This window comes from Pestalotiopsis fici (assembly GCF_000516985.1).
Source record: "Pestalotiopsis fici W106-1 unplaced genomic scaffold PFICI_Scf_3, whole genome shotgun sequence".
Lineage (NCBI taxonomy): Eukaryota > Fungi > Ascomycota > Sordariomycetes > Amphisphaeriales > Sporocadaceae > Pestalotiopsis > Pestalotiopsis fici.
In genome coordinates, this window is record NW_006917093.1 from 3,664,409 (window position 1) to 3,679,765 (window position 15,357).

General features: G+C 50.6%; 3 protein-coding genes across 3 annotated transcripts; 2 read left to right on the forward strand and 1 right to left on the reverse strand.

Moving 5' to 3' along the window:
• Window positions 1-2,100: 2,100 nt before the first annotated feature.
• On the forward strand, window positions 2,101-5,609 carry PFICI_05251 (uncharacterized protein; the record flags this gene model as incomplete). The annotated part of the gene is made up of 7 exons (XM_007833832.1): window positions 2,101-2,228; window positions 2,348-2,413; window positions 2,479-2,789; window positions 2,849-3,072; window positions 3,125-4,361; window positions 4,418-4,489; window positions 4,561-5,609. The coding sequence occupies 7 exons, from the start codon at window positions 2,101-2,103 to the stop codon at window positions 5,607-5,609; spliced, it is 3,087 nt and encodes a 1,028-aa protein (XP_007832023.1).
• A 623-nt stretch (window positions 5,610-6,232) lies between these two features.
• Window positions 6,233-8,457, reverse strand: PFICI_05252 (Coronin-like protein crn1; the record flags this gene model as incomplete). The annotated part of the gene is made up of 7 exons (XM_007833833.1): window positions 6,233-7,060; window positions 7,130-7,244; window positions 7,304-7,340; window positions 7,393-7,961; window positions 8,020-8,162; window positions 8,251-8,339; window positions 8,424-8,457. 7 exons carry the CDS (start codon window positions 8,455-8,457, stop codon window positions 6,233-6,235), a joined length of 1,815 nt encoding a protein of 604 aa, XP_007832024.1.
• A 1,362-nt stretch (window positions 8,458-9,819) lies between these two features.
• Window positions 9,820-11,484, forward strand: PFICI_05253 (FACT complex subunit pob-3; the record flags this gene model as incomplete). Its single annotated transcript, XM_007833834.1, has 1 exon — window positions 9,820-11,484. One exon carries the CDS (start codon window positions 9,820-9,822, stop codon window positions 11,482-11,484), a length of 1,665 nt encoding a protein of 554 aa, XP_007832025.1.
• Window positions 11,485-15,357: the final 3,873 nt, after the last annotated feature.

Below are 15,357 nucleotides of genomic sequence, written 5' to 3' on the forward strand. Positions count from 1 at the left end.
ATGCACCGCTGCTGCCAAGTCACTCAACACGATGCCAAACAGCAGTGATTCTGCCTTGAGGCTCTTGGCTCTTGGCCTCGACGACGATCAATGCATTTTGTGAGAAGCCTCACTGGTGTCAATTGATGTTATCTCATTCGGCAGATTCTCATCTGAACCTTTTACGCTTCGAGAACTGTTTTGGCCAAGCTGCCCATCCACTAGAAGCAATTGCCGCTATGCAATTCCAACGAGTGCGCCGACGCGGCCTCGGGGGTCCGCCCACCGACCAAATCCTGCCCTTCTGGTGCCTGGTGCGACAAGCGCAAAAAAATCGCCGCCGCCGCCAAGGTCACACTCGACTCGTTTGATCCCCTTCTCGTTTCATCAACCCAGCCGAAGCCTTTTCCCAGGGTCCACTACCTAAATTATCTCGACTCTTCCCGCGTCTTGACGGCGCCTGTCCGCGCGGCGAACCGCCGCACAGCTGCGAAGATGAGTGCTGCAACGGTGCAATCTGACTTTCCCATCAACAAATTCAAGGCCCCCACGCACGCGAGGCCAGAGCGACAATCATTTCAGACTCCCCTCCCCTGCTTGCTGCTTGCTAGTCAGTGATTACGCCGAATAGTAAGGTGCGACTTCTTCTTGCTCCCCAAGGAACATCCACCTCAAAGGTTATATGTCTTTATGGGCCTTTTATCCAGTACAACCGGGTTTGCTTGCCGTGATTAGCGAGCCTGGGCGGCAGGGCCAGCTCTGTTATTTACATAGTATTTCCGTGGATGCGGCGAGACGACCCTGGGAATAATGATATGGTCCGTGCTGCAAATCGTGGAGCCCCATGTTCGGAGTACTTTTGGTTTGGGGTATACTATGTAATGACCTTGAATAATTCGCGCTTTATTGTATTATGAAAGACAAGGTACCAACATGGGTATTGAATACCTGGCTGGCTGCAGGATGAATCCGAGTATGGCTGCTCAGCTCCCACGGCTCTTCTATTTTCAGTCGCGTTCAAAGGAGCCAAGTCTACATTGGGGTGTAGAAAAAGAACGATCAGCCATCGAACAAGCGCTTGGCAATGGCCTAGGTGTTTCCATATCGGTATCTTTGCCTCTACCATAGGGGGTCATATACGGCTACTTTTGTCTATTGGCAGCACGTTCATAGTTAAGATCGCCCACAGCACAAACACTATGGATTTCGCTTGGCAGACTTGGCAACGCAGCACATGCGTCTGCATCAGTTGGGTGCATTCAACAACTACTGTGTATGTAGAATCTGTTTCTGGGCAAACAGGTACCGTCTACCAATCCTGATAGGCCGCTATGGTACATGTCCCATCATATACTAAGTCACGTGCTACCCTGGACCCTCCAATGGGCAGCGTTTCATAACCGTTGGTGCTGAAACTTCGACCAGGGTCCGGCCTCTTTGGGACTTACACCTCTCACGGACCTCGTTGTTTCTTTCTCTCCCTTGCCATTCGTCCAGCCTGAGGCATTTTCAATTCATAGTTGCGGGACTTATACTCGTATCAGTTTTGAGGAGTCTACGGTAGCTTGCCGGAATGGGGCGCTCGAGACTGATCGACGCCTCGCATCCGCGAGTTCTGCGTCGGACATCCCCTGTGAACGTATCGCTCAGTGAGGCGTCTGATAGGCCAGTCCGTCTCATGTTTTAAGCTCTACCGTGGGTTTGTAGTCCTGGACGCTCACTTCAAGTTACCACCAAGGTCACCAAAGCTTCGTGCTTTCAACTGAATTTCATTGTAGCTTCCCTACCCTTGTGGATCTCTTCCCCTGCAGCCCTTTACGTTCCCTAGCTGCTTCAGAGAGAACAGCCAAGCTCTTGGACCTAGGAGCTATGTCGGCGGCTAATAACTCTACAATTTTTTCAAGATATCGGCGCCACTCGGTGCTACCTACGGCCATCTATAAGTAACATGAAATGGCTTCTCCGAGATCTAGGTTTTTCTTGACCTCTCTCTCTCACCTCCTCATATTTCATCTCTTTGGCGGTCCGGCTTTTCGTTGTTTGTTTCTTCTGTCTATTTCTTCCACAGCTGGTCTGTAGCGCAGGTCGTGTGTAATGGCTCCCAACATTAAGAAAGTCAAGATGTTCCGGCAACACAGAGACGGTCAGGGTGCTCCTGAGTACCTGAATCCCTCGATAGATGCAACCGCCAATGCCGACTTGGAGTCTGGTAGCTTCCTGACAGAAAGCCAGAGAAACAATGCAATCGAGTAAGTACTAAGAAAAGAACCTTGGCCTTCCCGGGCACCCATCATTTTCCATCGACTTGGCCACACACTTTGGAATCATCAAGAGAAGAGAGGAAGGCTAACACATTTCGACTTGCCAGAAAACCGGACCATGCCAGCACCAACAAGAATGACGGAGACAACCCATACCTCGATGAGTACACAGCGTGAGTTACATCCTACACGGCATTGCACCTGCTCAGCATGTTACGGGGAACTAACTGTTGAGTAGCTTGGTCCGCTATGTCGACACTTATCGGGATCCACACGCGAACGATGGACCCGGTGAGGAGGACTTCACCATGGACAGCAAGCCAAGACCATGGTGGGCGTTCTGGAGAGGCGGCAAAGCTGGATACAGCGCAGCTTCGCTGAGCAGCTTTGAGACGCCGAGTGATTGGTTGACCACCGACATTCGAGAAGGTCTCAACGACATGGAGGTTGAGCGGAGACGCAAATACACTGGCTGGAACGAGCTTTCAGCTGAGAAGGAGAACATGCTGCTCAAGTTCATTGGCTTTTTCCGTGGCCCTGTCCTATATGGTATGCAATACAATGTCCAAATCCCAACCTTCCTCGGCGATTATTAACAAAGTCTACAGTCATGGAAGTGGCCGTCATCCTGGCCCTAGGTCTCCAGGACTGGCTTGACGCCGGTATTATCATTGGTATTCTGCTGCTCAACGCCATTGTCGGTTGGTACCAGGAGAAGCAAGCTGCCGATGTCGTGGCCAGCCTTAAGGGCGACATTGCCATGAAGGCACGTGTCGTCAGAAATGGTACAGAAATGGAGGTTCTCGCCAGGGAGCTTGTTCCCGGTGATATTGTAAGTCGTTTTTACAACTCTTTTTTGGCATCAAATTCGCTAACCAATATAGCTTATCATTGAGGAAGGCCATGTCGTTGCTGCTGATTCCAGACTCATCTGTGACTATTCGGCTGGTATTCAGGGCCAGGCTCAGTACGTTTCTGAGCTCAGCGCTCAAGATATCACTTCTCCCCGCCGCGAGGAATTCGAGGAGGGAGATGACGAAGGCACACCTCACATTGGCCATGCTATTGTTGCCATTGACCAGTCTGCCATGACCGGTGAATCGCTCGCTGTCGACAAGTACATGACTGACACTGTGTATTACACTACTGGTTGCAAGCGCGGCAAGGCTTACTGCGTCGTCACTTCTGGTGCTCAGGCTTCATTTGTCGGCAAGACTGCATCTCTTGTTCAGGGTGCCAAGGATAGTGGTCACTTCAAGGCAATCATGAACTCGATTGGTACGACACTCTTGGTTCTCGTCGTTCTTTGGATTCTTATCGCCTGGATTGGTGGCTTCTACCGCAACCTGCGCATTGCTCTTCCCCAAGAGAGCTCCCGCACGCTGCTTCACTACGCGCTAATCCTCCTCATCATTGGTGTCCCTGTTGGTTTGCCCGTTGTGACGACCACGACACTGGCCGTTGGAGCCGCATATCTCGCCAAGGAAAAGGCTATTGTCCAGAAGCTTACTGCCATTGAGTCGCTCGCCGGTGTCGACATTCTCTGCTCCGACAAGACCGGTACCCTCACGGCTAACCAACTGTCCGTCAGAGAGCCCTTTGTCATGGAAGGTGTTGATATCAACTGGATGATGGCAGTCGCCGCCTTGGCTTCTTCTCACAACATTAAGCACCTCGACCCCATTGACAAGATCACTGTCTTGACTCTCAAGCGCTACCCCAAGGCCAAGGAGCTCATCAGCGAGGGATGGAAGACTGAAAAGTTTACTCCCTTCGACCCAGTATCGAAGCGTATCACTGCCGTTTGCACGCACAAGGGAGTCCGGTACACTTGCGCCAAGGGTGCACCCAAGGCCGTCCTGGCTCTCACCGACTGCAGTCCCGAACAGGCTGCTCTGTTCCGTGAGAAGGCTGCCGAGCTCGCCCGCCGTGGTTTCCGTTCTCTTGCCGTCGCTGTCCAGGAAGAAGATGGCCCCTGGGAAATGCTCGGCATGATCTCTCTCTTTGACCCTCCCCGTTCTGACACTGCACAGACCATTGCTGAGGCTCAGGCTCTGGGTCTTCAAGTCAAGATGCTGACTGGTGATGCCATTGCAATTGCCAAGGAAACTTGCCGCATGTGTAAGTCAATCGTAACCGAGCCATATTTTATCAAACTTGCTAATTTTGTCTTATAGTGGCTCTCGGTACCAAGGTTTACAACTCTGACAAGCTGCTTCACTCTGACATGGTTGGAACATCCATTCACGGTATGTTGGCCCCCTCGAATCACTGCATGGCTGAAAATGCAAAACAAGATTGATACTAATTCTTGTTCTAGATCTTTGTGAGAGGGCCGATGGATTTGCTGAAGTCTTCCCTGAGCACAAGTACCAGGTCGTTGAGATGCTCCAGCAGCGTGGCCACTTGACTGCCATGACCGGAGACGGTGTCAACGACGCACCTTCGCTGAAGAAGTCTGACTGTGGTATCGCCGTCGAGGGAGCTACTGAAGCCGCTCAAGCCGCCGCTGATATCGTCTTCCTCGCCCCTGGTCTGAGCACCATTGTCTCTGCCATCAAGATCTCGCGTCAGATCTTCCAGCGCATGAAGGCTTACATCCAATACCGTATCGCTCTGTGTCTTCACCTTGAGATCTACCTCGTCACCTCCATGGTCATTATCAACGAGACCATCCGCGCCGATCTCATCGTCTTTATTGCCCTGTTTGCCGATTTGGCTACTATTGCTGTCGCCTACGATAACGCTCACTACGAGAAACGACCCGTCGAGTGGCAACTGCCCAAGATCTGGATCATTTCTGTCGTCCTCGGTGTCCTGCTCGCCTTGGGCACCTGGATTCTCCGCGGTACTCTCTGGCTTCCTGATGGTGGTATCATCCAGAACTACGGTGGCATCCAGGAGATTCTCTTCCTGCAGGTCTCACTCACAGAGAACTGGCTCATCTTTGTCACGCGCGGCTTTGAGACCACTCCCGCCTGGCAGCTCGTTGCCGCCATCTTTGGTGTCGACATTCTGGCTTCGCTCTTTGCCGGCTTTGGCTGGTTCAGCGGCGGCGGCGAGAGCCTCGAGACGGCCGCATCCGTCTCGGCCAAGCTGTCGGACAATGGCGCCACCGACATTGTCACCATTGTCGTCATCTGGATCTACTCCATTGCCGTCGTCATTGTCATTGGTATCATCTACTACATGCTCAGCGGCTGGTCCACCCTCGACAACCTCGGCCGCAAGAAGCGCAGCGCCCAGGACACCATGATGGAGAACATCCTGACCCACCTGTCCAAGGTTGCCCTCGAGCACGAAAAGGATGAGAAGGGCAGCGAGAGATACTACATTGCCCAGAAGCAGGTCGTTGAGGAGGAGGAATAAGAGTTAAGGATAAAGAGAAACAGATGTCCATAATTGTTTCCCGGTTCTGCTGCTCCATCTCTTTTCTTTACTGGAATTGTCCTTTTCTGTCGTTATAGACTCGGGGTTAGAAAATCAAAGAAATGGTCTGGAGAATCGGCGGAAGGGGGAACATCGTTTGTATTAGAAAAGAACTACACATGATACCAATCACGGTCACTTCCATTGGGGCGGGAGTTCGGATACATAATAAACTTTTCGTTTTGTTCAATCTCCGCTTCTTTTTCACTTGAACAAATGACTCTTGTGCTCCACGAGCACTTTCGCTTTGATTATTATCATGTGCAGAGCATTGCAGTATGCCACATGTCAAATCGATTCATCGTATCTATTTTTATTGCATAAGAGTTTGGGTAATAGAAGTTTGAGACTCCATTCATATTGTCTAACTTTTAAGCTCCGTTCCTACGAGTGGCCAAATGTATGCAAAAGACCAACAACTCATCAGCATTGTTCATTGATCATGATCATGAACATGAATCCGGCCAGCAGTCGTCAATCGGCTGCCCCTCTACGTCGATGTCCTATCGTGGCTTTGAATTTCTTATATTGTCGCTTCCAGTGAACAACTGGACACATGGCACTTAAGATCGCAGAGCCTCGAGCTCCAATTCTAGCTGTCTAACGCGCTCACTCTGATCTTGTGAGCCCGATCCCACACGCTTCTTTAGGCTTTCTACTTCGCCAGTCAATACTGAAATTTGCTGTCCTTGCGAGGTGATCATCTTGGTTTGCGTCTCCAGGAGTTGTTTGATCTGCTCTAGGCTGGCCTCTACTGAACTGTTGGACGAGGCGCTCGGAGCGGGAGCAGATGCTGTCGGTGTGGCGGCGGCAGAGGATGTGGTGGAAGTCGGGGATCTGACGGACGGAGCAGGCTTGGGCTGCGGTGCAGAGAACGTCTTGGTAGGTGCAGGAGCGGCCTTTGGCTGTGCGCTGGCCGGAACCGCGCTCCGTTGAGTAGGCTTCGAAATCTCCTCGAAGCTAGATTCGTCGTCATCGCTCTCTGCTTCATCATCCTCGTACTTGGAAGCCATGGCAGCCATGGACTGCTTCTGGTCCTTCATTGTGGGTGGAGGCGATCTGGCAGCGGCGGCCGGTGCGGGCTCAGGCTCCTTCTTGGGAGCTGGCTTGGCAACAGGTGCAGCAGCTGGAATAGCAGCAGGAGGCTTGTAGTCCGAAGCGACCTCAACAGGCGCATTGCCCTCATAGATGCTCTCAAAGTCGATCTTGGAAGGGAGAGCAGTCTTTCCAGAGAGCCAGTCCGAGGCGCTGAGGCCAGGCTTTGCACCAACAGCAGGAGGGTAGATATCCGATTGGAATGTCTCAGCACGGCGGGGGACAGTAAACGAAATGGGCTCAATGTAACTGTCGTTGACCGTCTTGAAAGCTCTCATGACCTCGTTCTCATGAACCTTTGTACAAGTCAGCAATATGCCTTATCATAATCACAAGCATCGTAGGCTGCGGTTGGTGCTTCTTACATTGACTCCACGCTTGGGCAAGAAGGCAATTCCTCGTTGCGGGTCGGCAGACTTGTACTCGGACAAGAACTCGAACTTGTCATTCTCATATTCAAAGTAGCGGATATTTCCGTCGCTGCCATATTGTGAGCACGTGAAGCAAAGGTACCACGAATACGAATGAAGGTGACTTACCCCTTTCCAGCAAGGTACAAGCAGTTACAGCTGTCATCTACGCAGCAGTTAGCTTATGAGTCTGTAGTGCTCAAAGTTGCAGGTCATACCCCAGAAAGGCATGCAAACACCAGAAATGCTGTCGAGGGTGGTGAAGCCGCCAATGGGCGAAGTGTTTCCGGGCTCCCACAGGGCCAGTTGACGATCGCTCATCCTCGAAAAACCCGTGGTGGCAATACGGTTCTGTTCACCAAGCCATACGGCTCTGCTGTTCTTGGCACCCTCGTGTCCCTGGTGTTCCGAGGCTGGGCGCTCCTGTCTGACATCCCAAACACGCAGCTTCTTGTCCCTCGATGTTGTTACCATCATGTTACCAGCGGCGTTCCAAGACAGAGACTGGACAATGTCGGGGTGCTTCATGGACAGCGCGGCCTGGCCGGTACCGACATCCCACAGCTTGATAGTCAAGTCGCCGGAAGCCGAAGCCAAGATGTTTTCCGCTGCAGGGTTGAAGAGCACTTGTCCAATCTTTCTCGAGTGGCCAGTGAGCTTGGCAACGGGGTGAACATCGGCGGGCTCTTCGGCGTCGGTGAAGAGAGTGAAGTCTCGGGGGACTTCCCAGATCATGACCTTGCCATCATCGGAGGCCGAGGCAATGATGCGATCGTTGAAGGGGTTCCTTGAAGGCGAGTTAGAAGTTCGATCGTGACGGGCATAAGCTGTGGTCTCGTGCGCACCAGTCTGTATCGAGGACGGCCGAAGTATGTCCACGGAACAAGGGAATGACGTCGGGTAGCTTGCCCTTCTCATTCACGGGGATAACAGCAAAGGCGCCTCCACCGCTAGCTTCCCAATTGACGGAAATGTACTCGGGGTTGGCCTTGCGACGGGCATGTCAGCATCTATCACGAGTGGCGCAAGGGGGGGGGGTACCGCGGGGGGTTTGAAGAGGTTGAGCTGTGTCTTACCTTGACCAAGTTGGTATCCCAGGCATTGCGACTGATTCGCAGGTTATCATAGCATGACTCCTTCTTTGTTGATTTGCCGAATACGTGGCCTGCATACAGAAGAAGGCGTTAGGGAGAATTGTCGCAAGGCAAGTCGTCAATGGACGAGCTGGATTGGAGGGGGGTTGACCTACGGTACTTGGATGCTCTCACGAAGCGGCCAGCCATGGTTGCTATTCGTGGTTCAGGTTATGATACTTTAAAAAATGTAGAACAAGTAAACGATGGTGTACAAGTACGGCGAGCAGAGGCCAGATCCAACAGCTCTGCGGCAAATATGGGCGTTGCCAATGATGAAGCTGTTGTCAAGAACTCAAGTCCCCTAATTATGTATCCCTGAAACGAGACTTGGAGTTTGAGAGCTGCGCCCCCCAGATAGGTGTGGTTATTAAGGTACGTAGAAGCCAGCAAGGTCTCCAGCAAGTCTGGCAGGCTGCAGTTGGCGGGTATGAGGTGGGTAGACCCAGTTGTCAATCCAGTGGGGTAACAGGTAATATTGCTGAGGATCTAGCCAACCCAGCTACATTACAGCGCTCGCTTGATACTAAGTAGGGGGCAAGCTCTGAGACAGGTGCACGCCTGCGGGGTGTCTTTGGTGTTCTGGAAGACATGCAACTTTGCGATGAAGCTATTTGTGACTTTCATCTTTACGTATCCTATTTTGTGATTTCCATACATGAAAGTACCTAACCTAGTATCTAGTGCACCGCGATCGCATGGTATCTTCAAGTGAGTCAATTGGTTCCGTGACTTGAATTCACATGATGCATTCTCATCTATCCGACCTCTAAGAAGAAACACTGCATGCATACCTGCAGAAAAGAAGACAGAACCTTTCAATCATAGAATACCCAGGTTCACTTCCTGGTGGGAACTGGTTTTAGTGACGGAGCTCCAGTCTCTCCTGATCTTGACCCATTATTTTTTTGAAGCTCTCAATTTAGGCCGCTTGCAGTCCAAGCCTACATTACCTAGCCAATGCGCCCCTTGGGCGGAGAAAGAGCCTCTTGTCACGTGCTATCAATTAACGCGAAGGCTGCCCTGTACATCAAGGTAGCTAGCACGGCGTCGCGTCTTAAGCCACCAACCAAGGGTGGGTTTGTCGCGAAGCAGCGGGTCTAAACTTTTCGAATCATCATCCCAAGGCCCCAAAAGCCAGCCATTTCTTTTGATCCATCCCACTCTGACGCTTGTCAAGACAACGCCAGTTCAACAGCGCTGTGCTTCGGTCGCATTGAGGAGACTTCTTCTTCTGCATTACATTTGTTGCCGGCATCACTGCTCCATCAGAGACACGGCGCACCACTTGTGCCGCCTCCATCTGTGGACGCTCTTGTCTTCAACGATCCTCCTCACAAGCATCGCAAGAGCGCCTTATCCACTGCCTGACTAGTCGGCAAGCATACAACCATGGCGGCCATGTGAGTGTTACCTTCCATCCTCCCCACAGGCAGATTTGGTGTCTAGGAATCATACAAGAACCAATCTACATACCTCGGCCTTAGCAATATCAACTCTGACTAACCTTGGATGAACAGAGAGAGCTTCGACAACATCTATCTTGACCTTTCGAAAGAGAGCGGAAAGTGCAGATTCTCCGAAAACGGTCTTGGCTGGAAGCCATCGGGCGGCGGTAACACATTCACTCTCGAGCGAAACGACATCGCGACCGGCCAATGGAGTCGTGCAGCTAAAGGCTACGAGGTCAAGATCTTGAAGCGATCGTCTGATGTGATCCAGTTGGACGGTTTCCAAGAGGACGATCTGCAGAGGCTTACCAAGGTGTTCAAGAACTGGTACAGCATTAACTTGGAGACGAAGGAACATGCCTTGAGGGGATGGAATTGGGGCAAGACCGAGTTCACCAAGGCTGAACTCGTCTTCAATGTTCAAAACAAACCCGACTTTGAGATTCCCTACTCGGAAATTTCGAACACGAACTTGGCCGGCCGGAATGAGGTCGCCATCGAGTTTGCTGCCTCCGACGAGGCTGATACTGGTACCAACGGTCACCTCGGAGGCGCACGTGGCAAGGGCAAGAAGGCTGGTGCCGGCGGTGATCAGTTGGTAGAGATGCGCTTCTATATCCCTGGTGTCACGACACGCAAGGAGACCGAGGGCGAAGATGCTGGAAGCGATGCCGAGGGTGAAGAGAAGAATGCCGCAACCCTTTTCTATGAGACCCTTATCGAGAAGGCTGAGATTGGCGAGACTGCCGGCGACGCCATCGCCACATTTCTTGAAGTTCTGCATCTCACTCCCAGAGGTCGTTTCGATATCGACATGTACGAAAGTTCCTTCCGGTTGCGCGGCAAAACCTACGACTACAAGATCCAGTACGAGCACATTAAGAAGTTCATGGTGCTTCCCAAGCCTGATGACCTTCACTGCATGCTTTGCATTGGCCTCGATCCACCACTGCGTCAAGGTCAAACCCGTTACCCTTTCTTGGTCATGCAGTGCAAGAAGGATGAGGAGGTGACCATTGACTTGAACCTGACCGACGAGCAACTAGAAGCCAGCTACAAAGACAAGCTTCAGTCGCATTACGAGCAACCTTTGCATCAAGTAATCACGTATTGCTTCAAGGGTCTTGCAAACAAGAAGATTGTCTCGCCAGCCAAGGACTTCCAGACTCACCGCCAGCAAACGGGTATCAAGTGTTTCATCAAGGCGAGCGAAGGTTTCCTATACTGCCTCGAGAAGGCCTTCATGTTCGTACCAAAGCCCGCCACCTACATCAGCTACGATCAGACCGCCAGCATCACCTTTAGTAGAGTGGGAGGCGCCGTATCGACGCTATCCACCTTTGACATTAGTGTTCATATGAAGAACGGTGCAGGTGCGACGTCCTTCAGTAACATTAACCGTGAAGACCTGAAGGCGCTCGAGGGATTCTTTAAGCTGAAGGGTCTGAGAGTCAAGAATGAGATCGATGAGGACGCCAACCTCTTGGCTGCCGCCCTGCGTGAGGAGGCCATGTCCGATAGCGAAGAGGAAGTTGTCGGTCCACGTGCCGACAGGGGCTCGGCTGATGAGGATGAGGAGAGTGTGGACGAGGACTTCAGGGCAGATTCTGACTCGGACGTTGCTGAGGAGTACGATTCGAATCACGAGTCGTCGGGCTCTGGAAGTGGCGAGAGCGATGTGGACAATGATGATGAAGATGAGGATATGGCTGATGCTGATGATTAAAATATCAGCCTAGGAAGGGAATGTGTGCTTATCGGGCGAGATCCGAATCATTGCGTGGTCCTGATAATGGGCGAGAGACCACATCGCCAGATGTGCGGATGCAAGTCCAATTTCGCCGGCTCTCATGGCATTGAGCTGGGATAAAAATCGGCCATTTATCAAGCCGAGGGCGTTGTGTTTTTGACTTGTATTCATCTTGTGTATGAAAATATAGTGATAGCACTACTGGGGAGAGCGCTTTTGTGGTCCTAGTGGCTTGCGTGCCCTGCTGATGGCCAGGGGGAAATGCCAGCAAGCCATAGTCGTGAACTTAAATATCACTTGTGACAGAAGCAACTGTATGGTTTGCTATGACTTTTCTACAAACTGTGAGCATGATTCAACTGTGTTATGATGAATGAAGACTGTCCCATTTCTTGTCTGTTGTCGTGGAATCGATTATCCTAGCTACTGAGGTGGGTGATTTCTGATAGGCCATTTCTAAGACGATCGACGGCATCAGCTTGATGCCACTCAGGCTCCGTGGACCGCATGAAATCATCATGGCATGCAGTAAGTTGTGGGCCTTGAAGGGATCATATCCATCAAACGAATATGAAAGCAGAAGATCAGGTACCTTTTAAGAGCAAATTATCTTATCAGGACAGGGACGACTCACCATTCAGTCTACTAATTCTCCTTTCCTTCATTGGCCCCCTCTTCTTCACTGGGTTCGACTTGCTGCCTTTCTAATACATACGCCCCAATACCACCAAATGGCCACTCTTGTGACTGGCCATCTCGGAGTGCTGAACATCGAACGAATCCAAGGCAATATCTGTAGAAGACTGCAGAGTATGAGCAAGTGATTTGGTTTGATAACTTACGTGACAACTCACGATTCGGGTCCAGATCTAGGCCCAGAATCAGGTGCTCAATTGATTTCTTCAAATCACGTGGCCGAGACATTTTAGGTCGAAAGACAAAGGATTCTTGCGTGGGGTAGCTTGTCTATCTCTCGTGATACACCTCATCAAGATGGGTGATGATTCTAGAACCGGAAGGACCATTAAAAGCCTCATCATACAAAGCCTGACCCTGTGAGTGACTGTCAACATGGGAGGAGGCGCGTGTACTTACTGTATTATGATCAACAGATGAACCTCCAGCTTTCTTACGGATTCATGTTGCGAAGACTCACCTTGCGTCAATACCTTGGCAACGATGTATGAAGACGTGCTGCAGTTGGCGCAGAATTGTGCATCGTCAGTCCCCCGATAGAGCCAGTGGTCCGATTGCATGGAGACCACGTAGTCATTGATACTCGTATAGAACACGGATTATGGGCCATGTGCAATTCTGCCGCCATTTTCTGGTATGCATTCGAAAGATAATCTCTCGTCTGTACTCTCGCGATAGGTGCTGAACGGAGAGGAGAAATTGACGTGCCTATACTCGAAGTCTTTTGAATCGCCATGATCGAACTGTTGACTTCATTCCCACCACTGGATAAAGCAAGAAAGAGTCATTTTTCTGATTTATGCATTTGAATTTCTGTCTTACAGTGCCGGCAAGCCGTGAGCAAATGCCAATCAGATTCTCTAATTTTTCGAGCCTCCCTTGCGAGATACGTCTCCAAATCTGGGAACTTGCAACAGAAGCCCCTTATGTCGTCCATTCCACCCATTGCAATGTGATCAGGCCCCCTATCTTCGTCTATGCGTTGTTGGAAGCAAATATAGACTTATGACTGGTTTGCAAATAATATCGATATATATTGTCACGTGATTCTACCTACTAATTACAGAGTGGTATAGCATCATAATTAGGTCTGGCTGGATTCCCCCAACTTACACCAGCACTTATCCTTTTTAACGACTTATATTGAGTCGATGTGGTACCTGATTCCTGTACTGTCCGACGAACATGAGTTTGCATAATCCATGGCACGGCTGAGAGTGTATAGACTACAACCTGTTTCTCTCTGCTTCCATCAATCATGATAGTCGCGTTCATATCAAATGCCGTGGTTTCAATTGACCCAAACCAACTCATTTGACTTTGGAATACAATGCTGTCACAACATAAGTGTTGCTCAATATTTGTGGTTGAAGATTCTGGCCGCGGCTATTGAAACTTCTACCTGGATGGATCGCCATTTGAAAATCTAATTTACCAACGCGCGTCCAAAGATATGCCTCACGCGTATCGAATAAGTGGAAAGCAGTTGAACCTGACCGTTTGAACAGGGGACATGGTTCCCTGCTGCAATGACGTTGACCAGACTTTGTAGGTACGCCCTACTTTTCAGCCCAACTGGTAGGGAACCACGTACGATGCACACTGTGGCAGGTTGCTCATTTTACACTCTCGCCGTAGCTATTGGCATGGGGAATTCACTAGTTGACATGCGATTTCCTACTATGGATCAGCGATGTATGAGCTGGAAATGGAGTTGTCGGTCTACGCCGGCGAGCTAGTATCAAAGTCGCCATTTTCCTCATTGGCCAGATGGACGGCGCGATCTAGCTACCCGCATTATAAAACAGGCTGGATGCCTGTCTCTGTGAAATGGGCAAATAAAAAGTAGGTAAATCGCGTGAACCCACGAAAGATGGAGCTCGCGCGCGCAGCGCAGAGGCCATTGCAAATCTTTGGGCAAGAATCAAGAACGTGAGTGATGATGTGGCCAAAACGGTCAGCCGCCTCGAGTCGGAAGATCGGAGCTCCCATCCTGGGAAATTGTATTGTATCCACGGGGCCGCAATGATGGTGTCGAAAATCATTGGATTTCAGGCGCAGATGGTCAGGATGTTTCTTGTCGACCGACGTGAGTCAGCGAGGAGGAGGGGAGAGGGGGAGAATGCTCACCTATGAACAATGGCAGGCTGGTCCTCGAGCACGGACGCAGCAGCTCTTTTTCTTTCCTCTCAAGATCCAAGGCAGGAAAACAAGATGCCACGCCAGTAGTAGTGGGTCTTCATGGTTGTCCAAGTAATAAACAAGGTGGGATTGATTGCTCAAGGTGGCCCGAGCTATTATTGAACCAGAAAAGAAAGTTCTGGGAGAAATGATATCGCTGGCCACTCTTGGGTGACACGAAGTATATGAGCATTAATAAGTGGCTTTTTTCGATGTGAAACACCAAAGTAAATGGAGAAGGCAGTTGGAGCAAGCAGATCAAGTGCATAAAACAACACATCATGTTGCCGTAGATATCGCAGCCAGCCCACAATTTTGGCATCCACGATTCCATCTCATTCATCTCTGCCCCACACGGCTTAAAATGCTAGGTTAGCAGCTATTTTTACATGGATCTTGCGGCAAATCGCGAGTAGGTACGTAAAGAGTAGTGCATAGTGCAGAGCGCGCAACCATGGAAATGTCTTTTTGAGAAAGTCGCCTATTGATCTCATACATGGTATATATTTCTGCATCACGGCGATGTCCCAGTCTACTGCATCCTACGAGGACGGGCACCTCTACCGAATGCACTTAGGCATCAGACTAAGCCCTTCCCACTACGTGTGCTTTACTTGATGCTGCTTAGCTTCCACTCTTCCCGCCGGTGGAGCTGCTATGTTTATCACCGAGAGCTGACTTGCATCCATGTAATTGCTCACGGACATCAATGATGATACGCATATATATAAGGAGCTGTGCCACACAGCATCAAGAGGATTTGCGGTCCATCATTGTAGATCCGTTAGCATCTGTTCGCGATGGGCAGTGTATCTAGTAGCATCCGCAGTCAACGGCTCAAGCTATATACTGGTTGCGCAGTAGCTGCGTCAGACAAGACGCTTTTCTGCAGCTTTGTGGAGCTTTTGTTCAGGGCTATACTCGTATCGGCCGGCTTTGGTGCCCGAGGTCTTGTTTTTTTGGTTGCTGTGG